At 41.3% G+C, this 26,843-nt stretch overlaps 2 protein-coding genes and 1 non-coding gene across 3 annotated transcripts; 1 reads left to right on the plus strand and 2 right to left on the minus strand.

Annotated features, from left to right (window-relative positions):
- Positions 1 to 1,099: 1,099 nt before the first annotated feature.
- trnai-uau (transfer RNA isoleucine (anticodon UAU)) lies at positions 1,100 to 1,193 on the plus strand. The gene is made up of 2 exons: positions 1,100 to 1,137; positions 1,158 to 1,193. It is a non-coding gene; the product is annotated as a tRNA-Ile (tRNA).
- A 4,137-nt stretch (positions 1,194 to 5,330) lies between these two features.
- Positions 5,331 to 22,080, minus strand: LOC148806029 (antigen WC1.1-like). The gene is made up of 15 exons (XM_088909687.1): positions 22,059 to 22,080; positions 17,930 to 18,241; positions 16,997 to 17,311; positions 15,841 to 16,068; positions 15,594 to 15,692; positions 13,312 to 13,626; positions 11,651 to 11,953; positions 11,400 to 11,468; positions 10,772 to 11,083; positions 10,406 to 10,444; positions 10,020 to 10,166; positions 8,671 to 8,760; positions 7,832 to 7,903; positions 6,712 to 6,783; positions 5,331 to 5,422 (listed from the first exon to the last, which is right to left on the minus strand). Exons 1-15 carry the CDS (start codon positions 22,078 to 22,080, stop codon positions 5,331 to 5,333), a joined length of 2,487 nt encoding a protein of 828 aa, XP_088765813.1.
- Positions 22,081 to 22,756: 676 nt separating this feature from the next.
- Positions 22,757 to 26,222, minus strand: LOC148806030 (scavenger receptor cysteine-rich domain-containing protein DMBT1-like; the record flags this gene model as incomplete). The annotated part of the gene is made up of 4 exons (XM_088909686.1): positions 22,757 to 23,187; positions 24,591 to 24,689; positions 24,986 to 25,213; positions 25,908 to 26,222. Coding segments are annotated over 4 exons (1,073 nt in total), but the record flags the coding sequence as incomplete, so codon positions are not given.
- Positions 26,223 to 26,843: the final 621 nt, after the last annotated feature.

Below are 26,843 nucleotides of genomic sequence, written 5' to 3' on the forward strand. Positions count from 1 at the left end.
GTGATATTCTCAACAATGTGTGCCATTGCAATTCATGCAATTCGCGCCATACTTTTTCCCAATGTATTCTGACATGCCAAGATCAGAGGGTCATATTTAAAAAACTGGTGCATTAAAATTTTTTGTACTTCAGGATTTTGATAGTCTGTTACATTGTCTTTCACACGTCGGTGTCAGAACTGTGAGACATTTTCATAATTGGGGGGGAAGGCCGTAGCAATAAGCAGAAAGTGCAATCACCTTTTCCCAGTGTAAGTCCGTGTTATGGTGAGTTTTCAAAATTGGTTTGCGATTTTCTGAAATATATTCCATACAAAAATATAATTTGGACAGTCGCTATTTATTTGGATATCCCCTTTCACTGAGGATGTCTACAGTATTCCAGCCGGATTAGTACTGATCGACGAGAGCCATCTACAGGCGAAAGGCGACATAACATCACAGCAGCAGCATTTAAGGTGGAACGAAAAACGCGAAGAAGCTGGCGAATAAGAAGCCAACTTCAGCCTCGTAGCAGACCCTGGGAGGCACGCTCAAAATAATCATCTTTCCCAGTACTTCAGAGTCATATTTAGAGCGCTTTACTGCAATTTTATGTGATCGATGGAAGATGTGAAGCCATCGAGCCTGTACTGCGATTCACATTGAAATTGAAGCCATTTCTCATGCTTTCTCTCATTGTCGGGGCTGCAATTGCGTGTAAAGGAGGCGACTTGAAAATGAAACGTGCAATCACCTTACAGAGGGTCTTCACGACGGGGTGCGTCAGCTAGTTCTCCATTATTGTCAATTTACTGGACTTCTGAAGAAACCTATCGACATCGAAAATACAAACTGCACAGCTTAAGGCACATGAAGAGATCCGTGTGCTGATTGACTCAAAAATGTCCCTACAAATAATCCGCCGGGATGATTTACTTGTCCGACCACCTCCCTCCGTCCCTCTTTGCTGTTAGCACAATTCTTTCAGTTTCTTTTCTTGTATTTTCCTTGCTATTTTACTGTTGCTTTTCCCCATGAGGAGATGGATCCACAACCGAAACCGTTTTCACCCTTTGTTTCTGCAGCGTCAGTCTGTATGAGGAGCACAACTCGCACAGCTCCAGTGGCGCAATCGGTCAGCGCGCGGTACTTATACAGCAGTGCACAGCGGAGTCATGTCGAGGTTGTGAGTTCAAGCCTCACCTGGCGCAGTGTCTTTAGCTACTGAAAGCAACTGTCGAGTTTAGATACTCTTAGGTATTTGATGGAGATAAATTAACATCAAACGAACAAGTAAAGGTAAAGGTTTATTTCGAGTCACAATCAAAGAAGGCTCCACAGCTGAAACATTGTGTTTCCTTCTCTTTTCAGCATGGAATGTGTACCTCCAGTTGACCTGCACACAAATATATGAGAGAGGTCTACTGAGGTGAGTGGAGCACTGAAGACTTAATAAAGCTCTTGCATTAGATTCTGTTTTTGTTGTTCCCCAGATTTGTTTTTAAATGTTCTTTTTCTTTTGAAGTTGTTGCGTTTGGTTGTTTTTTTATAGTTGTTAGACAACTACAGGGATTTACCTAGGTTCCCGGAAGACTTCTCATTTTGTGTTTGTTGTGTTTTTGGGTTACAACTATTTTTTTTCTGTTAATAGGACCCCACGCATTACTGTGGGACTAGTTAACTTTAGTTCTTACATTGTACCTGAAATGACCTCAATAACTACTACTCTGTTTCCCTTTTTTTAAAAAAAAGGCAAAACTGATGTTTGTTTCTCCTTGTTGCTGATTGGTAGCTACAGCGGGTCAGTTGCAACAAACTTGGCCTCTGAAATGTGTCAGCAGGTCTGTACTGAACCTGTTCTCAATTGCAACAAACCTAAAATAACAGCTGCTGCCCATTAGATGTTACTGAAGTAGCAGACTAAGCGGAACAATAGATTACATTGGAACTGTCCTGAATGTAGTGGAAATAATATCGTCCTTAAGTAATGAACTGATGCACCACTTGTTTGAAAATTATTTTTATATTTAACTAAAATTGCTTTCCAGACACTACAATTGTACAATTACAATTAGGAATTTTATCAATACATATTTTATTAATAAAAGTGTGATATCTAAATAATAAAGTTTAATGTTATCTTTAACATTAGTACTTTAGTAGCTGTATTATGCTTTTGTGAATTTCCAGGTATCCCGGTGGAGAGATCTGAAATTAAGGAAATACATATTTAAAGGGGTGTAAGTCTTAAATGAGTTCTGTTACATCTGGGTGTTAATTGAATAGATTTGTTGTATTATTTAATTTGATTTGACTCTACACTTCTGTTTCTCATGAGAAAATATTGGGGATTTGGAGATACAGATAATAAGTTGTACTATACAGGCAAATGTATGGTTACCTTAATGAAGAAACTGTTATCATTACCCTTTTCAACATTATTATTTAAGACAGTCTTTCAGAACAGTATTCTCGTATTAGTGGCTATAGTCTAATGATAACGGTGGTGAAACAGGCGAAATGTGTGGAAAGATTTGGAGATGGAACAGGAGACTCATACAGTCGATAGAAAGGTTGGGTAGGATTGCACACACCACCATGCCAGTGCTTACTATAGTGGTTTAAAAACATAATAAGTGATTTAACAACATCAACTGCACTACTGAGAGCTCAGCTCCACTACTAGTAATACATCGCCCCTTTTTGTTTTCTACATGTATTTAATTAGTGCTTCTTTCGTTTTAACTGATTTAAAACAGAATCTCTATAAAACAGATAAATGTGTATGTGTCGCGCTGAAATTCACACACGAGGGAAGCCACACGAGTAAGGAAAGATATCGCGTTTAGGAAGAAATCCAGGGTGATGACCCTGCTGAATGGAGACAGCCTCATACATGAGTGGCATGTGCTCTACCACTGAACTGAACTCCCGACAACTACCTTTATCTGAGTGAGGAGTCTGGAGTCTGGAGTCTGAAGAGTGAGGAGTCTACAAGCCCAGAAAACGTGAGGAGAATTCAGAACAGAAGGCTCTTCACCTTTCACTCAGCTTTCGTTGGACGTCTAAGTGAATGACAAATTTTCACTTTTTGATTAAAGAAAATAAAAAACACCTTTCTTCCAGCCAGATTCAAACCAGAGACCGAAGGATTCCTCACTGTTCCCACTATATTCCTCCGCTCTAACAACTGAGTTATCAAAAACACAGGAATCCCACCTTTTGTCATACAAAAAGCACAATGGAGTGCAGTGTTCCTATTTATTTAAATCCCAGTTCAAAATCAAATCTCATTCTCATAGTCCTGATTAGTTTAAATTTAAGCAATTAACCAGGCTTCTACTGTATAAACTTCTAGAGATATTACAAATTGTTTGAAGGGACATCATTTCAGATGGAAATTGACTTTTTTTCTAGTGGGATCACATTAAACCTTTCTTTTGGATTGAGAACAGGATCATTGTGAGATTCAAAACACATCTGTCTTTGCTTCTTTCAAGGATGAATGGATTATTGAGATGCAAACATTGGTTCAAATCAAAACAAAATTGTGCTATATAGTACTTCTGTTTTTATTTTCAGCTACCAAAATTTAGCCTTAGTTGTAAAATTCCATATTAATATTCAATATTAAGTAGATTCAAACATGCACAGTAGAGAAACAGAATAAATGAAGTAAATGTTTCACTAACATTTAAGTGCAACCTATTGATCGTCTTTGGCCAGTGAATTGCATAAGGCACCGCACAACTTTAACTGGAAGAAATACTGTGTGTTCTGAGTGGCTGCATCTGTATATAATGTTATTCAGATAAGTTTAGGTGGAGGTCAAATTCTAACCTCGTACTTCTGCTTCCCTGCTAATAACAGCTCTCTGGCTACAGAGGGTGCTGCGCACCTCTTTTCTATCCCCTCCCTCCACTGCAACACCACTGCTGCAGGATTTTCTCCCTGGGGAGGGGATGTGAAGACACTGATCTCTTACCAGCACTATGCTTTCCTCAGCCAGGGAAGTTAAACCCGAAGCACTGAGCACTCAATACCTTGATATTCATCATCTGGCTACAGTATTAATATACTTCTTTACCAAGCTGCTGGATCTGTGAAGTTCTATCATCATGGAAACATTATTTGTATCAGGAAGTATGATGTGGAAACACAATGTACGTCCTTTCAAAAGCTCACAGCTGTACTACTCTAAAACATAATTCTAAATTGCTAGAGAGGAAAACAATCTTAGCTTGATACATTGTTGTGCAAGATTCTACTGTCATTTTCACTATTTTATTACTGACCAGGAAAATGACTTTTACCAGATCAATGAAAAGTAAAGCTTTATTTAAAAGGTTAATTCAAAGTGATACAGTACATTCAATGTGTAGTAAATAAATCAGATTAACAACATATTAAACATTTCCTCTGCAAATATAAAAAGCTAAATTAAACTAAAAGGAGAACCAGAAAAGCCACTGAGCAGGAATGAGACTTTCATTCTGTGTGTTCAGATGCCTGCTCAACAATCATCTTATCAACACTAGTCTTATTGTCTTATCCGAGTAATTAAGATTTAAAAAAAAAATCATTCAGCACAAAAAACAACAACATATACAGTAGGTTACATTCAGTCTTTGAAAAGCTCATTAGAAAGGAAGGGTCATCAGTTCAGATTGAAAAGTCTAGAATTTGAGCCTCGCTGCTGTGTCCTGGGTTGAATGGTGGTAAGAGTTATTTTCTTCATTTTTCTGTGTGTGAGATGCTTTTATGCATCTAAATATACAGATGCAATTATAATGTATGCAGATTATTTTCCATATGTAGCACTCTGTAAGTGGCAGTGACATGAAATCAGGCCAGATTAACTGATCATTAATTAATGTTGTATCTACTTGTTCTGATAATGACACACATCTGTAATCAGTAGACAATGGGAAACAACAATCACAATTCAGTTCTTATCTCAGAATTGCAGGACATATAGACCTTCTGTTGTAGTGCAGTGTCTCTCAATGTAAAGGTATAAAAGTGCAGGTCAGTCTTACAGCCTGAGAGACACAGCAGGAGACACAGTAACAAGGTCTCACTAGGACAGTGACTGTGTGGGTACTGTACAGGTTTTCAGCTGTACAGTTACTGGATAATCTGAAATCAAACACCTCATAACCTACAGAACTACATACATTAAGGGAAATATAACAGTATTTTAACAGGGATGACTCAGAAACACAAGGCATATCATAATGGTATTACTCAGTTAAAAACTCTAATCTGACTTCAGGATGAATCCTCTACAAAGCTGCACAGTGCTCTGACATAATCATACTAAGATCCTTTTTCAGAGGGTAGTGTGGTCAGGAGACTCCGACATCATCATAGTCACATCCATCTTCAATGGACTGTGTGGCCAGGAGACTCTGCACTTCAGGAGAAATGGCAGAGACACCTGCCAGAGACACACAGTCAGCAGAAGAGGTGAACAGGGTACAGAAAACAGAGTATTTCATACAGAAACAGACCCTCAAGATCTCATTACTCAAAGAAACAAGGTTGTGGAAAAGATATAAATTGTGTGAAGCATCTGTCAAGAGACAAAATACATGTGGCACAATCAACACTGAGAAACTTGCAATGGGCATTCTTGCCATTATGTGAAAATGTTAGTGAAAGAAGTCAATACTAGAATTTAATAATTATTAATTATTTACTGAAAGGATATATAGGAAATTATAGCTATGTTCGCCTTTTGTTTAGAGTGTACACATTTTGGAATACAAAAGTTTATTCCAAAAAATCACTAGTAACTAGCTTCTGATATCTGGGTACATTGCTTCAGACCTAGTAGCCCTTAATGTAAAAAAGCCCAGAAGTATGTCAGGGCAAGAATAGAAAATTAAAAAATACAGAATATGTGCACTCCAGATTTTTTCATATCCCCCATGAAACAGAAACAGAATCATCAAAAACAGATGTATGTCTTAGATCATGTGTCTCGCTTAAAAACATCTAAAAATGTTATATTGTAATTTCTATAGTACTGTACATAAAGTCCAGTAGAAATCATATTTATTTACATCCATGTAATATTTTGTAAATCCTCCCTTGTCAGGGATTACACTTACGGAACACCTCCTATAATAGACTGTTAGCATCTGGCACTTCTGAGGGGAGATTGGTGAATAACCTCATATGCAGTCTTCAGAGAGCTCTCTGACTTTATCCATGATGACACATTTGTTGTGTTTAATACCCTATTTCAGATGAGTATAAGTATTGTTACACATGCCTACCAGGGTTTTCAAATGCTCAGGTATTCCCTGCTGTATTTGTGTAATTGTTTAATTGTGAAAACATCCCAATAGGTACATTTAAATTCAGAAGAACAGCAAGTGAGATTAGGATAAAATCTTTCTTCCAAACTTCTGTTATAAACTCTATAGAAAACAGAATATATGAATAGAAAACACTAATAGAATAATAGATGTTTATTCAGAAATGTATTGTTTCTCAGCAGGGATTCCAGATGGGACTCCAGAGACTGAGTCAGACCCACTGTAAGAAACCCTCTTTCTCAATGTGCTGGGATTAAACCCTGAAGACCCCCTGACAGTTGAACCACAGTTAAGGTCTGGTCCTGGGTCTAGTTGACTTTAGAATGGTTCCCTGTGAACTATCTGAAGACCTGTTGAACCTCCCACGCCTACTGTGAGCTCCCCTGGCTTCCACAGCCCTCACCTGAGATGGGATCATTCTCATTGTTCTCCACATCATCATATTCAGACTGCAGCTCATCACAGAGGAGTTTTCCTGGGAACAAGAGATCAATTACTTACAGTATGTGTTTCACCTAGTAAATTAATTTCAATAAACACACTGCCATTTTCTTCTTCTGCTTCTTACTTCTTGTGAATGTGGTTAGATTCTATATTTTAATTTCTTTAATTACTCCTAACTACGTCAAACTATTTCATCCTCTAAAATGAAAAGTTTACTCTTTAGTAGATGCAGCTATCTGTTCCCCACTATATCTCAATAGGTTGTAGGAAACCAAGAAAAAAAGGTTTGTAGAGAAACTGTCCATTATTCAGACAAAAAATATTTTAATATCATTACTTATATGCAAAAAAGTGTAACACATTTAGTACAGTCTTGACACATATGAAGGCAAGTCGTCATCAATTGTATGTGTGGCTGTATAATTGTGTGTGTCTGTGGAATTGTGTCTAGGAAGATACAAATGAGGAGGATCTGGGGAAATATGTATCTTATGTTGACCACAGAGTGGCAACGTTTTAGTTTGATTTCATACAAATGAAAATGTTTTAGACTATATTAAACACATATAAGATGGAATGGAATCAATTTGTTACTTTAGCTGTGTGTGACACTTTTTCATGAGTAGTTATTTAGTTTCTGTGAAATGGACCGATTGATGCTTAGTGCCACTGTACTGATGGGGACACATCATCCCTGTATGACAAGTATATGATTCGGTGATATAAGACTCACAAAGCCATGAGTGACCCATATCATGTACTGCAATTTTAAAGAATTATGACATTGGGGTTGAAAGTGGGATTATGACTTTGACTTAGGATTTGTTATAACACTAAGTGAAAAGAAATATTTAAAAAGTGATCAAGTGAAAATGACTGCAAAAATGAACTTACTATTGAAGGTGGCATTAATGTACCCAACAACATCACACTACCACTCCTGTGACATAACAAGCATGTTACAAAGACATCACTGAGCCTTTTGCATTGTCAAATTGATTTACCGAGATTTCGAACAACAAACTTGTTTTCTTCTAAGGGTGTTGATAGAAACACATGTGCAAGGGGGCTATGTTTACCTGGGTCTGGGTCTCCCTTACTGTCCTCCAAATCGTCGTATTCAGAGGGCACCTCATCAGAGAGGAATCTCCCTGTGAAAAGGAAGACAGAGCAGAGATACCTGCAGTCAGATAGCAGCCTCACTGTATCTGATGTCTTTTCCCACTGGGGAAAAACCAGGGTGTGAACACTAACTCAGAGTTTGTGCTTTTAAAAAGTGACAGGATGAATGCTGCACTGAATTATTTCTATTCAGTTAAACAAGAATAAGTCTTTATCTTTCCTCATGCACTGTTCCCCTAAGAGTAAATTCACTGTTGCTATGAGGTGTGATATTCAAATGTGTTGCTTAATAGTGCTGTGCATCCACTGCTAATCAAGAAATTCACATCCAGTTATTAAAATAATGAAGATTTTTCTCCAGCTGCTGTGAAGGCGGTGTGGTGGGTCTGTGGCTAAGGATCTGAACCTGTGGCTGGAAGGTTGTCGGTTGAATCCCATGGCCCCTGAGCAAGGCCCTTAACCCCAACTGCTCCAGGGGTGCCATATAAATGGCTGACCCTGTGCTCTGATCCCAAGCTTCTCTCCCTGTATATGTGTGTCTCATGGAGAGCAAGTTGGGGTATGCGAAAGGACAAATTCCTAATACAAGTAATTGTATATGGCCAATAAAATGATCTTATCTTATAATAATTGGTCCACAGAGTCAGCAATGACAACCTGTGCACACACATTCTGCGGCAGTGTGTTTCTTCAAGTGTTGAGACTGTAATACTGAGTGCGGAGAGGCATGTTCTCTTGCCTCCTGTACAAGAGAGGGTGCTGTTTTGGCTGATGGCCAGTGTGTGTGTCCACTCACCTCTCCTGAGGGCTCCCTCTGCAGTCAGTGTGAAGTCAATTTCTTGGTAGAGAGCTTCATTCATGGGCTTGACCTTTGCTTCAGCTAAAGCTTTGGAAAACAACAGACAAGCAGACACATTGCTGCATATCTTGAGAAAAAGTTTAAAACATATTTTTATTATTAATATTATATTTTTTATGGGTATTTTTTTATCAGAAGGGAGACAAAACCATTTGTTATTGTTTAATAGCAAATATGCAATTCAACATGTTGAGTTTAATACAAATTATTTGTCATATCTTTCAAGGATAAGTTCCTTTTTTTCATTTCTACTTAGATGTGGAAGACCGTTGCTGCTTCTTGAAATTCTAATTTGTATATCTTATATAGTGCATATGTAGTGCAGAAAGGAATACATTAAAGGAACACAAATCACTCAGGTTAACTTCATGAGTGATACTTCTGTGGATAATTGAGGTTGATTACTTCTCAGAGTTGAACCTCGGATCTTTGATTACATCCACATAGAATGTGAAAACAATGTGAATGTGAAAACAACAAAGCAATGCAATTCATAATCATGCCATTCCAGAAAAAGGGGCAAACTAGAAACCAGCAGCAGTCTCCTGATGCAATAAGGTGAAGGTCATTTCAATGTGAAAAGAGTGACCACTCAGAAGTGTCTGTCAAATACCTAAAATGACAAGTGGGACCAAGTGGATCCTTAAGAGAACACAGAATTGTCACACCAGAACAACAATCACTTGTACAGAATGAAGTGGACTGTTGAAGAACCTCACGTTGAAGCACCAGGGCTAGTGTACAATACACAACGTACACTGTACATCTTCTTACGCCCTTCTCCCCCACACAGACATGGCATCACTTTTCAGGGATTATAATACTCCCAGCACACAGAACAAGGAGAAGAAGCTCAGTTTTTCAGAAATGCAAAACTCAAATCCCCAGAACCTTGGCCTATCATCTCACTAGACTGCAATCCCTGGACCATTGTTTATTGTTTATTGTCAGGTAAGAGCTCTGTGAAGGCCAGCACACATCTCACTGCCTGATTGTGAAATGATGAGAGCTGAATTCTGAATAGCACAGGTTTGGACACCCAGTCTGGAAGCTCTGATTTCCTGACTTCACCTGGGAAGAATCTCTCACCTTGTAAGGTCGATGTATAGTTTGAAATTCAATGTGAATAGATTATTTCTCATTAAGATTAATTATCAGGATATACAGTTGCAAATAAATGGATTTTATAACTCCAGATTGCACATACATGACCTCCTGCATGAGCTTATCACTGTAATAAACACAAAGCTCTGCTCAGGGTTTTCCCAATTGGACTCACTTCTTACCTTTACGCAGTCTCCTGTTCTGTATCAGCTGCCCAACTAGCAGGACCAAAAGCACAAAGACCAGAGCTCCCTGCAGGAAGAAGACCACAGCCGGGACAGTCCAGCCTCCTGCCTCCTGCTTTGGCTGTCTGGGTGATTTAGTGACAACTGGAAAAGCCAGGAAAGGAGAAGAACTCAGAAGGGGAGATGCAGTGTTGGTTGAATACAAATCCTCGAAGCTTAGATCAGACGTCTCTTACTATCTGTTAAGAGTTTTCCAGGGTCCCCGTTTTGTGATGTCAGCAAAAACCAACAGAAGGTCAACCCACCTCCTCCACCAGACCAGTTTTGAAAACCCAGGATTGGAGAAAAGAGGTGATTTGGGACAGGAAAGCCTTGTTATTTACCTGTTGTTGCTGTTAGATTAGCTTCTGTAACTGGCAAACCTTGGAAGAAAAAAAAGCTTGTTTTAGAGCAAACAAACACATGGTCTGACTGTCTGTCCAAACAGAAACGCTTTCACATTTGTCCAAGAGGACAAAAGTGCTTATGAATGGGGGTCAGAGACAGAGCAAAATGTAGACTAGAAGACTAGATTGTCAGGGAACTAATTATATCTGGTTACTGTATATAGCTCAGCAGGATCTTATTGGTACCCCTGTTTATAATGGTGATTAATTTAAAGCAATGACAATGACAGAACAAGAAACTCATGCAGAGATATGAATTCAAATTTGTAATGTATTGAACATCCTCTATCCCTCCAATCTCACCTGTACAGGTAACACCTGCGTCCTCCTTGTGCCGACAGTTGCTCTGATTCAGTCCAGAGTGACAGCAGTCCCACAGATGAAGCTCACTGCCTGTGCAGTTCAACTCATCCAGCCAGATGGCGCCGCTCCCTGGTCCAAATGAGGCCTCTATTGCTGCGTTCACTGCGTCCCCACAGCCCAGCTGTCTGCAGACCACCTGGGCATCCTGCAGGTCCCAGGAGTCATCACAAACTGTCCCCCAGGAGCCCTCATACCACAGCTCCACCCGACCAGAGCAGTTTGTGCCTCCAGCCAGTCGCAGAGCCAGTGGGACTGAGAGAGAACAGAGAGGTTACTGAGTGTCCTCAGAATAGTGACACTGAAAGAGAGCATCAAGGTTTCCGAGTGCCCTCAGCTCAGTTACTGTAGAAGGGAGCAGTGAGTTTACGGAGTGTCCTCAGCTTAGTGACTCTAGAAGAGAGCAATGAGGTTACCGAGCGACTGTAGAAGAGAATGTTGCTGTTGCTTAATGACTTTGACTCCCAAAGAGATCAGTGAGATATTGAGTGAATCTAGAAGAGAACAGTACAGTTACTGTTCCTCAGCTCAGGGCTGGAGTGTGCCCGACTGTTTTGCTCACTGGACTCACCTGGGCAGTACTGCTGAGGCTGCTCTTGCTGAGGGACTGGAGTGCTTCTGTCAGCTTCTTTTCCAGGACCTTCGTAGTTTAATAATCATATAAGAATGAAACTTGTTGAAAATAAGGTGTAACATTTATTTTTATTTAATTTTACTTGTTTATATATATATATTGACAAGAATTCTGTTTAAAGTCCTTGCCCTAAACATGTGAAAATAATTTAAGAACTGCTTGAAAAAGCATCACTCTCCAGTCTGTACCTGAGCAGGTGATCTCAGCCACTTCCCTGTCTTCACACTCATTCTGACCCCAGGGGGAGGAGGGACACTGCCACAGGGTGGAGTCGTGTTTGCGACAGGAGACAAAGTCCAGCCATTTGGGATCTGGGCTCAGCCTGGAGTTTGTCTCTCTGACGGTGCCCTTGTCTCCACAGCCCAGCTGTTTACAGATCACTGCAGCTGTGATGTCAGACATCCCATTCTGACAAACACTGCCCCAGGTGCCATTGTAGTAAACTTCTGCCTGTCCTGAACAGCCTGCAGACAGCCTCATCAGAGTGTGATCTGGCAAGACAGCAGGGAAAGTCAATGGAAACAAACCCTAATAAGAGAGCCCAGAGTTTCATTCTGAACTGGTTAGAGGCGGAATACAAAAAATGTGAACAGTTACCAGTCTCATTTCCTGTACTAATGCAGTAATAACTGACTCACATAATGAAACAAGGACAGCTGTACAATCACACAGTTGACATAAAGGTGACAGGAGTGTGTGGTCCTGTTCATTTCAGAATCTGGACAGTGTAATACACAAAGCTTTGTCTGAGAGATGTGTCAGTAGGATTAAATGTTCCATTAAGTCTTTGAGAATTAAAATAATTGGATCCAAAATGTCAGCAACTTTCTGATCAGCTTGCCTATTCAGCAGCAGCACAACTAAGTGACTGAGCCATGAGACCTGGCACCTAGATTTTACTGGAGGACCGAGATTCATATATTTACCTTCAGTGCCAGAGTTTCTTTATCTCTTTATTTATTTTCACTGGGATGTCAATATGTGCAGATGTATCATAAATATATTGATGGAAAAAAGAAACACAACACCTCCTCCTCCATACTCTGGCTCTCCCATCTGCGTTGAAAAGGCTGAAGTGTGACTCATCTGTGAAGAGGACCTGATGCCACTGCTGACAAGTCCATCGCAGCCTCTGTCTGGCCGAAGCCAGTCGGGTGTGACATCTAGGAGGTGTGAGCAGAGGGTCTGTCACTGATGTGGGCATTGTGTCTGCCAACAGTTTCAGCAGCATTACGGGTGGCAGATCTGAAACGATCTCTCAGATGGACCAGTCTGATGTGTCGGTTCTGCACTGGTGTGGTCACTCAAGGGCGACCAGATCTGGGATGGTCATCTGTCCTGCCAGTCTGTTGAAACCTTCTCTGCAGCTGGGACACAGTGGAGTGGCTTACTCCATAGTGTCTAGCAAAGCCGGCATATGACATGCCTGCCTTCAGCATGCCAATGGCCCTCTTCCTTGCTTTTGGTGACATATGAGGCATTATGAAATGCACAGAAAACTGACTAAGTGTGGCCTTTTTCATGCAGTGACCTAACCTTTGAATTAAGGCCTTTGTTCCACCTGGAACTTGTTGGGTAAAACAGCACCTAACGGGTTTTTGTGTGATTGGCAAGTTGCAATGCCTCACTGCAGAAGCTGTATTGCTTGTACATAAATTATAACTATAGTATATGTATTCCAGAAAATGTTGCATTTCTTTTTTCCATCAGTATATAAATATTTATTTTTAAATTAATTCTGCATCCAGTTCAGTCTTTTCCTCAATAAGATATATTTAAGCACTCCAGACGCAAACCATATCCAATTCCAATGTGGAATTTAAGATTCTGGATTATTTAGCCCACTTACTTGAACACAGGATTCTCACATCCTCCTTGTGTCCACAGTCATGCCGTCCCCACCCTGCTGAAGGACACTCCCATAAAGACGACTCATTCCCGAGACAGCCCACCTCGTCCAGCCAGATAGGTCCAGTTCCCTGGCTGAAGGAGACCGGCACTGGGGCACTGAGGGTCATCCCACACTGGAGCTGTCTACACACCACCTGAGAGTCTGCCAGGTCCCAGGAGTCATCACAGACTGTCCCCCAGGAGCCATTGTGATAAACCTCCAGCCTCCCAGCACAGTCACTACCTGCCCCAACCAGCCTGAGGGAGCGCTGGGCTAGGAGAGACAATACCCAGTGATATAGACACATATATCATTATAGGTGGTGTGGTGCCATTCAAGCTATCGTTGAATATAAAAACATTAGGAGTTTAAAAAGTAGTAGTTTACTCAGCTGCAGAACTCGTAAGCACAGAGGAACAAAGGGAATCTTTGGTTTACCTCCTCATTAGAGTCATCAGTCGAAATTCACAGGATAAAATATAAGCATAATATATTAATATATAATATAAGAGAAAGAAGAGATGAGAAGAATTGGAGCTCACATTCTAGTTAAATAACGTGAACCTTGTTTAAGAGGGATCTCAGACTTGTAATTTAAGAAAAGTCTGATTTCCTTCCTTGTGCGGTCCTCAGGCTAAATACATTCTCCCCTAGTTGGTGAAGGAGATTTAAAATAAAAGGTTTTCATTCTCTTTCAGGCATCATATTAATGATATTCTGTTCATTTAGGATGCAGGGTGATTCTCTGGTTGGCCTGGTTATGCATTATAGAGGATTTCATATTATAGAAATAATAAAAAAAAGTTTTCTATAACTAGGGAAAAACTATAGATTTTTAGCCTATAATTATACCTCCTATAGAAAATCCAAACAGAGGTATAAAAAGCTGTCAGTCAGTGAAGTCAGACCATTCACAGGCTTAGGGACCTATTATAGATGTTCAGGGAAATTCTTAGCAAAAGCCAAGCTTACTTTTACTTTTCATGTCAGCCTGTCAGTCAAGTGAAGATCAATCAGATTCTTATCAGCGAGTAATCAGTTAGGAAGAAGTCTTCTTTTTTACTGCTTAAATGCTATATATATAGCCTCTCCAGCACTGTCTAGTTCAGTGTTTTTTATATTGTTTTATTTTTTTGGGAAAGTGAAAAAACATTCCAGGTTATGTCTCCATTTAATATACGCAGACATTTTTGGGATATTTGTTCAATCTGTCTCAAATGTCTATCTAAGGTAGTAGACTCATAGGACAAGGCTTATGTTTTCATCTTTCTCAGAGTGCCTCAACATGAAAAAAAATAATTCTGAAGAAAGAAAAATGAAACGTGTTATGCATATTTCTTTCAAGTGACTGTACACAGTAAGACATACAAGAAATCTGATGATTCAGGCTTTATAACCAAGAGATTAGCTTCAATTCAAGCTCTGAACCAGGCCTCTAATAATGTCTATAGTTCCCAAGATATTACATCCCAAGATGTTTAAGGGCACATCCTTCCAGCCGTAAATTGCACTTGGATTCTGTGACAGCATGATACTCTATCTTCAATAGAGTTGTTAGAAATCGGAATATTTTAATATTTATTTTCTTGTGATATCCACTGAAATCCAGCTCAATCAATATAAGACATTACCAATCATTAGTACAACTAAGAAGAGTGTTTTTATGGACCTAATAAAGCAGTTCCTTTCAATACTCTGCTCATGATGAAGGAAGTGCATCTATATCCATACATTCTGATATTGCCCACCAATCATTCATTTTCAAAAAAGAAATGCATACAATTTTTGTTTCCTTAAGCTGTAGGATTTCATCATTCCCAGCTGTTTTAACTAATCTTTTGACTTGTCATGCAGATATTCTTAGTTTTTATCTCTGTTGCTCACAACTGCAAGAAAGGAGCTCTTACTGAATTAGAAGTACAGGCCTCACATCTGTGGTCAGGAGTGGATTAACCTGATGACTAAACACTGCATCTCTACAGAATGGGATGATTCGATTGAACAACATATGGAATCTCTTCTACAGTCATACTCAAATTTCAGGAAACATTTATCCCAGCTTTTTACCTGTTCAAATTAATGGGCTTAAGACTTTAAATAGGTACAAATATCACTTCTTACAATATTTTAACTGTTGTTTCCAGGTCCTGTTATTATATGTTTTGAATTTTAGTGTTTGTGTTTTATGTCCTACAATATGTATATGTTAAAAATCAAAAATTACTTTGAGTGGCTCCTACCTGAGCAGATCAGGGCAACATCCTGTCCAGTGTTGCAGCTGACTGTATGTGGAGAACTGCAGTTCACCAGGTGGGACTCGTCCCCAGAGCACTGAATACCTGTCAGACACACAGCACTGTCACTGTCCCATACAGAGAGGAGTTATAGGCTTGTACTACAGAGCACTGAATACCTATCAGACACACAGCACTGTCACTGTCCCATACAGACAGGAGTTATAGACTTGTACTACAGAGCACTGAATACCTGTCAGACACACAGCACTGTCGCCTGTCTCATACACAGAGGAGTTGGAAATTTGCACTACAGATCCACAGCCCAGCTGTCTGCAGACCACAGACGCCTCTCTGTAGCCCCAGGAGTGCTGGAGGAGTCTCCCCCAGGTGCTGTTGTAGTGAACCTCCACCCGGCCATCACAGTGACTCTCTCCTCCTGACAGCCGGACTCCACCGTCTAGAGCTGACAGGGAGGAACCTATAAAAATGAATCATAATGTTTACTGTCATTCTCACATCAGAATCATAAAACATAAGGGTTATCGGGAACAACATTTTTTTCATATTAAATTAGCATGACACATCCCAGTTTATTAAATCAGAACACATTGTTTTGAACATATTCCTAATAATTTTCAAAATGGTTTCAGACATTTGGTTGGACAAGTTCTAATCTCAAACTTCCTCTCTGTTCAGTATAAATACTGGCTGGGTGCCCATAACTCTGCACATCTTTTCTAGTTTCCCTTCCTTCACTTCAACTGCATCCGTGCAGCAGCTTCCTCATGGCTGAAGAGGATGTGCCAGTGCTGGGCAGGTCAGTTGAGCCCACGTGTAAGGGGATGGAGAGATTCTCAGCACCTCAACAGGTGACTGGGACACTAGATGGTGCACAAACTGCAGTATTGGCATCTGTGGAGGAGAGGGCTGTGAATGAGGAATGTGAATGTGGACTGACTTGTGTGTTAATAACACAAGGAGGGTGGAGCTGGAATTAGCTGCAGGGCAGGCTCCTGTAGAACAGCATGAAGAGGTGGGTAATGGAAGGAAAAGAGAGGGCAGAAAAGGATGGAGGAAATGATGGAATAATGGGTGGTCTTGAGGTCTTGAGAAGTTGTGCTGGACCTCTGTGTAAATGAGAGAGGATTATGGGAATAAAGGTCTGAGTGAGAGGTGACCATGGTTGTGCTGGAAGTCAGGACAGTTTGAAAAGGAAGGGAAGGCTTGGTGATTCCAGTAAGAGGATTGCTTTCAGTGGCACTTTGAACTTCTGGTCTGGTGTAGCTGAGTTGGAGGTAAATAGATTTGGCTGTTTTGTGAGTAAGTGGGAGAGATTTCGATTTGACCTCCTACTTTTATTTGAAGCTTTATTAATTCTGAAAATATAAATATATGTTAATTCTTACTAGAACAAATGATTCCAGTGTCCTGCCCGTGAGGGCAATCTGCTCTGCCCCATGAAGAGACAGCACACTGAGAGAGATGGGTCTCATTGCCCCGGCAGTCAAACACATCAACCCCTCTGTATCCACTGCCCTGTCCAAACCAGGCCTGTCCTGGAGCTGCTACAGCCTCCCCACAGCCCAGCTGCTGGCAGAGAACAGTGGCATCTCTCAGGTCCCAGTACTGGTCACACACTGCCCTGTATTCACTGCGGTACTGTAGCTCCACCTGGCCAGAACAGGAGTCAGGGCCGCCCACCAGCCTGTAGCCACTGTATTCTGCAGACAGGACAGGCGAGTCAGGAGCCATAGAGCATTAATACCACTCTAGACTTTATACAAAAGACAGGGGAGTCAGGAGCTGTACTGTATGAACGCAGTGTTCAATTATTTAAGTATTATAATGGTTGATTTTACAGTGTATTCATTGTCCAATAACATCTCATACTTACACATTATTATTGAATAATATTTAACTTTAATACACAAGAGTAATTATCTGTCACACTGTGACAAACAAAAATGAATCAAGCAATATGGAAATCACATGACCACAAGACCACTGCCTGCTGCAGCTTGCTGACGGATCCAAAGATATTAGCTTGAGGCCCAATATACAGTGCCCTGAAATGCAAAAGGCAAAAACATATGCTAATTAAAATGTCTAAAAAGTGGCAAAACATATTCTGAAAAGCAAGGATATGCAAACTAAAAAAGAAATCAGGTGTGATTCTGTCTTTAGGTATTTAATTAAACCAGATGATGACACAGTAGAACAGACAATACTCTCAACGTTAGTAGGCAAAGTTATGAGGAAGAGAAGTAATTAGCCCACACTGCTCAGAATGAGAGTTGATTTACACAGCTGGGGATCAGTCCAGACAGCAGTGCTCTCACCTGTACAGGCCAGGCTGCTGTCGTTTCTGTGAGAGCAGCTCTGATACTCCCTGGTTGAGGTGGGACAGTCGTTGATTCTGGTTTCATTTCCCTGACACTGGATCTCCTCTGTCCTGAACAGCCCCTGCCCCTCTCCGAAATGAGCCCCTCTCAGCAGCTCTGCTGGAAATCCACAGTCTAGTTGGCGACAGACGACCTCCGCGTCCTTCATGTCAAAGTCGGCCTCACAGATTGTACCCCAGGACGGCCATCGCAGAACCTCGACTCTGCCAGAGCACAGACTCCTGCCCCCTGCTAACCGCACTCCTGTACCTGAAGAGAAGTTGACACTTAATCTTCAGGATGCTGCAAGACTAACTGAGGTTCTTATTAGTTCCCTTTCTAGCATGTACTTCATCAAAAACACCAGAGTGAACCCTCTGTGTGCTTAAAGTGTCTCATACTGCTCTGGCGTGGTAGTTGTAATCTCAGTCTAGTTTTACAGTCAGGGACACATCCATCTATGTCCAGTACAATAGACTTGACCAGACATGTGACACAGGTATACACAAAGCATCTGACAAATTGTAGCAGTATTAAAACAAATTAATAGTTTGCATAACATGATTGTGATGCCCTGACGAGCCCCAGTGCTCCTGCAATAAGTCCATCAAATTCCATGGCGAATTCCACACATGGAAGGAGCTCGTCAGGACCATCCTCAACAATCAGCTTATCAGCCTCGTTAGGGGACCTTGCTAGCAGCCATATCACCCTGCAACTCACAACTGGTAACCCACTGAAGCTAAGTAGGTGTGAGCCTGGTCAGTACCTGGATGAGAGACCACTTGGGAAAAACTAAGCCTGCTGCTGGAAGAGGTGTTAGTGGGGACACTATACTGTAAAACAGTATAAAAGCCTGGCCTGTGTCCTGGGACCTTCTAGATACTGTAAACAGATGCCATCCTTTGGATGAGACATAAAACTGAGGTACTGACTCTCTGTGGACATTAAAAATCCCAGGGCGTTTCCTGAAAAGAGTAGGGGTGTAACCCTGGTGTCCTGGTCAAATTTCCCATTGTCCCTTACCAATCATGGCCTCCTAATAACCCCCCTCTCGTAACTGGCTTCATCACTCTGCTCTCCTCCCCACTGAGAGCTGATGTGCGGTGAGTGTTCTGGTGCACTATGGCTGCCGTCACATCATCCAGGTGGGGCTGCACATTGGTGGTGAAGGAAAGACCACATTACCTGTAAAGCCCTTTGAGTGGAGTGTCCATAAAGGTGCTATATAAATGTAAGCAATTATTATTTAAGCAATGAGGAACCTTTCAGACATTGACATTGAGTCAATAACCCTAGTGTGTTTGTTCTCTATTTCAGGTTTCCAGGAGGTAACTACAGTTTTTTCCCAGTTTCTGGTCTCCCAGCTCCAGTTCCCAGACCTTGCCACTCATCCCAGACCCATCTGCATTTCCAGGCACATCTCTCCTGCCTGCCGTTTTCCTTCTTGCCTCATCTGCACATCTCAGCCTTCCACCAGTCCTCCTTCTGTTTTCAATTATCATCATCCAATAAATGCCTTAGTCCTCGCCGCTGCCCAGGCTCCAGACATAATTAATTTGCTGTGCTCCTTTTCCACTCATGGGCCCGCCATATCAAAGATACACTAAAGTAAATGTAAAGAGATAACTATGTGTAGATCTTCTGTATTAAATATTTTAATCCTAAACTGAAAACAGCTTGAAACCATCTGTTAGTCCATCTAAAAGTTTCTGTAGCATTTCTAAATTACCAGACACATAAACTGTTAAATAAACTCAGTTTCGTTTTTTAGATATATTAATATAGGCAGGTCAGTGTAGCCACAGCACCCTTTCATCCAGGAGGGGGTGCAGAAGGACAATCAGAGAGTTACAGTACAAACTGAGATCTTAAGAGAGAAAGAAGGAGGGCTGAGATCTAGACAGACAACAGGAGCAGCTCATGAAGTCTCAATAGCAGTCAGAGAAACTGAAGTCTCATGCCGAGATCTACGATGAAAAATGTAGCTTTAGCAACAATGAAGGTCATCAGATTATGTGTACAAGTTGTAAACAACCTGCATTCTGTAGCTCTTGTGCTGTGGTAGCTCATAAAACTGTCAGGTTTGGAGGTGGTTTGTTGGATTTAAATCTATACAAGTGAATCCAATTGACCTGCAATAAATGAAACTGTAAACTTTCAATAATTTTGAGGCCTGATAGTGATTTTCACTATAACAGCCTCTCCAATAAAAACATGCCCACAAAAAATACAAAACAATCATGAAATTAGTTTGTTCCTTTTTCTTGGATATGATGCTGCCAGGGTGTTGAGGGTTTCTCAGATCTCTCAAGTTCCTTCCAACACAAACAATTATTACTATAATATTAAAAATATTTGGTTTACAGTGATATTTTGCTGTTTTATGTACAAAAGGATTCAGTGATTCAGCTTATTTGCTATTTAATCCTAAAATTGCAGTGTGGGGTCTATTTCCAGCTCTTGAGTAAGAAATGAAAGAGACTTGTACACACAGAATGGCTAGTGTAGCTGTGTCTGAGTGTATGATTTTCATCTCTGTCTCTTTGGCATCACCAGGGCCAGAGATACTACTGAGGAGTCCAGTGAGCATCTGTAAAACTCTTCCCAGAAACAATAGAGACACAGGTCAGCATTCAGACTGACTGTCAGAGACTCAGCTCTAGTTCCAGCAAATAAAGCATTTATGATATGATATAAGCATAGATATTTATGAACTGATAAAAAGAGAACCACCCGTGGAACAAGAGAATCAAGCAGGACCCTCTGACCTGGGCACTGACAGACACTATGGACAAGACCAGGACTGTCACAACCTGGCATTTCTGGAGCAGACCAGACCAGAGTGTCACGTTCGTTAACCCCTCCTCTTATGGACTCTCCAGCCCTTCCTTGTTTTCTACTCACCCTCTGCACCTGCTCCCTGTTCCAGCCCCCTTTTAAGTTCTCTTTAAAAGATAGGCGCTAACTCTATTCTGGGTTCTGCATTGGTTTCCGTACCAGGCGAGTCCGGGACCTGGAAGTGCCTGGTCCTATTAAGGTTTTAGTTCCTGTTTCCGTTCCCCAGCCGGTTCGACCCGATTCCTGTTTTTATTCAGTTTGTCTCAGATGGAAGCCCGGTTTTGGACTTTTGCCTCCGCTTGGATTCCCCCTTGGACTTATTTCTGGATTGTTTGCCTAGACCACACCTCCCCTGAACACCAGCGCACCATGGACACGCCCCCTGTTTCATTACTGACTCCCAGATGCTTTTTCCCTGTGTTTTTCCCACTCTACTCCGGATCGTGTTGTTTGGATAGGGTCCTGAAAGAACGCTTTCGTTACAGGAGTTGTGCTTATCCACATAATATCTAATCACATCAAAACACTCACTGTCATGGAGTTCAGCTCTATTTATACACACCTGGGTTTTGTCATGGAAGCTGGGTTGGTCTCCCATAGAGGGTGGTGATTAGACCCTATGTGAGGCGGTGATTCCAGAAAAAGCACCATAGACAGGGTTTATTGGTGTTCACAGTTTCCAGCACCAGTTACATATATCAGGGTCTTCAGTCATCTTCTGGGTACAGAGAACATGCTCCAACCTCTTTAAACAGGTCTTTAAACAGAGCCATTTTTAAAATTTTAATTCCCCATCATGAAAATGGTTCAGAATTTCACCAGTATAATCTAGCCCATATTACAATATGGGTGAGGTTAGACGCAAATATGAATCACTGGATTACTCTAATAAGCCCAACAAAACTGTTTTAGTTATTTTTTTATATCCAGTGTTGTACTAAGAGTTCATCTTTCATTTACATTCATGTGAACCAGAATGACATTCACTACTCTCTGAGTGAGAATCATCTCCTAGGCCAGCTGGTACTGCAGCTGAACACACAGTGCACTGCAGCACTGAGCTCCACGACACTGAGCCCACAATACCATTAAAACACACCTGATACTGACCAGATCCACTGACAATTGACACCACACCATTAAAACACAACTGAAACTGACCAGACCTACTAACGCCTGACACCGAAATACAATTAAAACACACCTAAAATTGACCAGATCCACTGAAGACCTGGTGGAGGCTGACCTGACACCAGGAAAGCAGACATTTCACCCCACAGCACACTGGAACCCCAGCAGACTCTCTACTCACCAGTGTTAAAAATTTAAAGACACAGTGAAATAGATACAGACACACTAAATGTCCTGGACAGACAGGATGAGCTATTGTTTCAGACAGACAGAGGCTTCCTGTTTTCGTGCTGCAGAGACACACAGATAAGAGAAGAGTTTTCTCAAACTGAAGAGTGCAGTTTCTGAATTTGCAATATGTCTACAATATATTTATTAATTACATCAATTACATTGATTACATCATATTTATGGCATCTATGTATTGCTTATAGTTATGTGCACTATATAAATAATAGTATATAATGCTTTTTTAATAAAAAATGTTAATTATCAGGTTCATTGTTATCATTGTTAAAAATAGCTATAGAGAGAGGGAGTAGTAAAGTGGAGAACAAGACTATTTGAGAAATGAAAGGGGTTGATAATTTACATTGTTTGGTGGACAGACTGGATTTGTAACCCAAGTCACTACTCTGAAACCCTTGACATACAGATCCAGGGTCCGGGATTTTGATTTGTTCAGTTCAATCAATCGTTCGTTTTACTGTCTTATGATATGAATTCTTGTGCTTTGATCTCGCTTTCAGTGAAAGAGTGTCTTCTCCCTCCCTGAGAGACAGCAGACAGGAGGTGTTTGTCCTGCTGTAGCTCTCAGACAGTCTGAGTCTCAGACAGAGTCTCCTGTCTTCTGTATTTGTACCTCTGGTCCCCACATAGGTAGAAAGACATGATGATGGACTCTAGATCAGTGGAGGAGTTCCTCCTACCTGAACACCTCACTCCAGCATCCACATTGTGAGGGAGATTTAACTGTTTTGCTTCTTGTTTTCCACATTCCCTCAGCCCAGATTCTGAACCGCTGCAGGAGACTGAGTGCCACAGGACTGATCCAGATCCTTGTCCAAAGTGAGCACCTCCTAGTGCTGAAAGAGCAGATCCACAGCCTAGGTGTCTGCACACCACTGTAGCATCACTGATATCCCAGTTATTACTGTACACTGTCCCCCACTCTCCTTTATAGTGAATCTCCACTGTCCCCTCACAGGGACTGGCTCCATTCACCAGCCTCACATCAGCACTGCCTGGAGAGAGAGAAACGCTACACATTACATTAAAATCACAACCTTTATTTTTATTTTCTTTTACCTGTATGACTGGATTGCGGGTGAACAAGAGACCATCTTACCTTTCACTCCACAAACCTGTGTTCACATCCTGACTGTGTGTGAGATACTGGAGAGTCTAGCAGCACAGCACAGTGACTGTATGTGAGACATTGGAGAATCGAGCAGTACAGTGAGTGAGTGTGAGACAATGTGCCTACAGAGGGCTGGGACTTGTATTCCCGCTTTTTTTGGAGGTGCGGTCACTACAGTGGTCAGCTGCTGTGGTGTGAGAAAGCTGAATCTTTTCCAGTCTGTTGTATCTGTGCATCAGAGTCCCACATTTAAGAACTGCATGATAAGACTGACCACTAGTCTATATCAGTACTGATAGTACTGATTAGTCACCTCATCAGTAGGTGACTTCTGTCTTTCACAACAGACAAGTGCTTCACAGATTCTCAGTATTTATTCACCTTCAGTAGCAGTATGTAATATTGCTTCCATTATCCATCACAACTCATTATAATACTGATTTTTTACATTTTTGCATTGTTTTCTCTGTAAATATTAAAATATGTGAATAATTTAGGCGTTGCATGTCAAGATCTTAATACTCAATTCACAGAATTAATTTCATACACAGCACATTTGTTATGTATCAGTTACGTTTAATGTTTTGTGCCTATGCATTGTGTTCTGATTTTGTTCTGAGACATTCTAAATAGTAATTAGAAATGAAAGCTCTAGCCAAATTGATAGGAAACGATTCCACAACCCTTACAAATAGTTAATTGCAATTGTGGGTGTAACCATTTGCCTTCCAAATTACACAATAAGTTAATTGTTAATTGTTGATCTTTAATGATTTCAAAATAAAATAAGCTGCTCTTTCTTATCTCAATGCACAGATTCAGTCATCTTCAGGTTTTTGGTATGTTGTGGGAAAATTCTGCTAAGAGGTGTGATGGGTTAATTTTGTAGAATAGGTTGTTGACTGGGTTTTGGAAAGAGGGAGGGTCTTTAGAAGAGCTCTTTAAGGTATTTTCTTTCCATTTGTTACTTTTAAAGAGGGCAAGATGTCAGTTGATGTAGGAGTGAGAACTGTGATTCTCACTGAAGAGTGGAAAGAATGCCAAAGCAGTCAGACTGAGTAGATCTCTCAAGGAACGATTTTGCAGAAGGATCTGGGTGTTTAGGTAGAGGAGGTGATTATTTTTATTCTGCCTGGCTTTAGTTTCACTTTTGTCTGCTTGCTCAGCCTGCTTTACTCAGACCTCCTGGCTCTGGGCCACTTCTACCAGGGCAATGCAACAGATAACACAGTAAAAATATTTTATTAAACTTATGAAAAACCTTCATACAGACCAAATGAATCCTACCTGAGCAGAGCAGTGACACTTCCTGTCCAGCACTACAGTTGACTGTCTGTGGAGAACTGCAGTTCATCAAGTGAGACTCGTCCCCAGAGCACTGAATACCTGTCAGACACACAGCACTGTCACTGTCCCATACAGAAAGAAATTATAGAATTGTAACACAGAGCACTGAATACCTGTCAGACACACAGCACTGTCACTGTCCCATATAGAGAGGAGTTATAGACTTGTACAACAGAGCACTGAATACCTGTCAGACACACAGCACTGTCACTGTCCCATACAGAGAGGAGTTATAGACTTGTACAACAGAGCACTGAATACCTGTCAGACACAGAGCACTTTCACTGTCCCATAGAGAGAGGAGTTATAGACTTGTACTACAGAGCACTGAATACCTGTCAGACACACAGCACTGTCGCCTGTCTCATACACAGAGGAGTTGGATATTTGCACTACAGATCCACAGCCCAGCTGTCTGCAGACCACAGAGGCCTCGCTGTAGCCCCAGGAGTGCTGGAGGAGTCTCCCCCAGGTCCTGTTGTAGTGAACCTCCACCCGGCCATCACAGTGATTCCCTCCTCCTGACAGCCGGACTCCACCCTCTAGAGCTGAGAGGGATGAATCTATAAAATGAATGATCATCACGTTTTATTGTCAGTCAACATCAGTACCATAAAACAGGCCCACAGAGATGGAGAATTTATTTTGTCCAGGTGAAAGGATAGAAAATTTGTTCATACCTGACTGATTGACCCTTTATCTTTTAGTAAAATTAACATGATACATCCATGTGTTCAACCTCAAGAAGCATTCTTTTAAAATAATCATTAACAGTTTTTCAACAAAATGTTTGGATATCATGTTTCCCTTATTGGGTGGCATTGGTTAACATCACTGCCTCATAGCACTAACAACCTGCATATTCTTTTTTCTGTTTCACACAGTCCAGAATCATTCTGCCAGGTTAATTAAATTCTGGGATAACTGGTCCAAGAATAGAAGTGTGTTTGTGTCTGTGTGTGCACTGCGATGGACTGATATCCCACCCAGGGTGTGTCCTGCCTTTCTCCTGTTGTTTGCTGGGATAGATCCCAGTTCCCCCGTGACACTGAATTGGATGAATGCCGTTAGGAAGTGGATGGATGGAATTTGAATTTTAAGGAGAATTTTTCATTAGAATCCAACAGATTAATGGAAGTGGAGCATCTGCAACGAGTCAAAATTGTGTTTACATTCTGCATGTAATGGCTGCATGCACACAGTTCATATTTTTTAAGTAGTTAACATCATTTAATTATCAAGTGTGTTGGTTCTCACCAGAGCAGATGACTCCTGCGTCCTGTCCATGAGAGCACCCTGCTCTCCCCCATGAAGAGACAGCGCAGTGTGAGAGACGGCTCTCATTGCCCCGGCACTCAAACACATCAGCCCTTACTGGTCCACTGCCCTGTCCAAACCAGGCCTGTCCTGGCACTGCTACTGCCTCCCCACAGCCCAGCTGTTGGCAGAGAGCCCTGGAGTCTCTCAGGTCCCAGTACTGGTCACACACAGTCCACCATTTACTGTCGTACTGCAGCTCCACTAGGCCAGAGCAGGAGTCTGAGCCATTCACCAGCCTGAACCCTGTGTATCCTGCACACAGTATAGGGGAGAGAGTAGCGTCACAGCACATTGAGCTTCCTGCAACTTCCAGCAATAACCCTCAACTCTGCCTTCAAGTATACAACCTAGTACCTCTGATCAATGGGGCTCTAGAGCTCTTCACTGATTAAACCCATAGTACTGACTCAGACAGAGTTATTGTACCAGTGACCAATGGGACTTGGGCAGCTCTTTACTGCTGTATGATGTCTGGAGCAGAACAGAACATGGCCAAGTTATATTTGTTATTTCATGTTTGAAGAAAAAAAATGGATAAGACACAGGGCTCCTGCTCCTGCTGTATTGACATTGAGTCAGGGGAGGGGCTGTAGACCAAAGAGTGCTGGGAAGGACAGGCTGCAGTGAGCAGGTGACTGGCGAGAGTTGAGGGTTGTCTCTCTCCTAAACTTCTGTTAATTTCATGTAGGAGCTACATTACAAAAATAAATTAAATCAATTATCCTGCTCTTACCAAAACACTTCAGTCCCGCGTGGGTGCAGTTCTGTGATTTTGTGGATGACTTTGGACAGGAGAAAATCTGAGATTCATTGCCCTGGCACTGGAGCTCCTCTGTCCAGACCTGTCCCTCCCCCTTCCCGAAATAGATAGAT

This window comes from Atractosteus spatula, unplaced genomic scaffold (genome assembly GCF_055471065.1).
Source record: "Atractosteus spatula isolate fAtrSpa1 unplaced genomic scaffold, fAtrSpa1.hap1 Scaffold_61, whole genome shotgun sequence".
NCBI classification, from domain to species: Eukaryota; Metazoa; Chordata; class Actinopteri; order Semionotiformes; family Lepisosteidae; genus Atractosteus; species Atractosteus spatula.

Bases quoted from the DNA above. Each gene is read 5' to 3' on its own strand.
- LOC148806029 (XM_088909687.1), bottom strand. From the start codon at position 22,080: ATGTCTGCTTTCCTGGTGTCAG. The intron at 18,242-22,058 runs GTCAGCCTCCAC...ACTTCTCTTCAG, and splicing joins GTCTGCTTTCCTGGTGTCAG to GTACAGGAGTGCGGTTAGCA. The intron at 10,167-10,405 runs GTAAATAACAAG...TGGCTTTTCCAG, and splicing joins TAATCTAACAGCAACAACAG to TTGTCACTAAATCACCCAGA.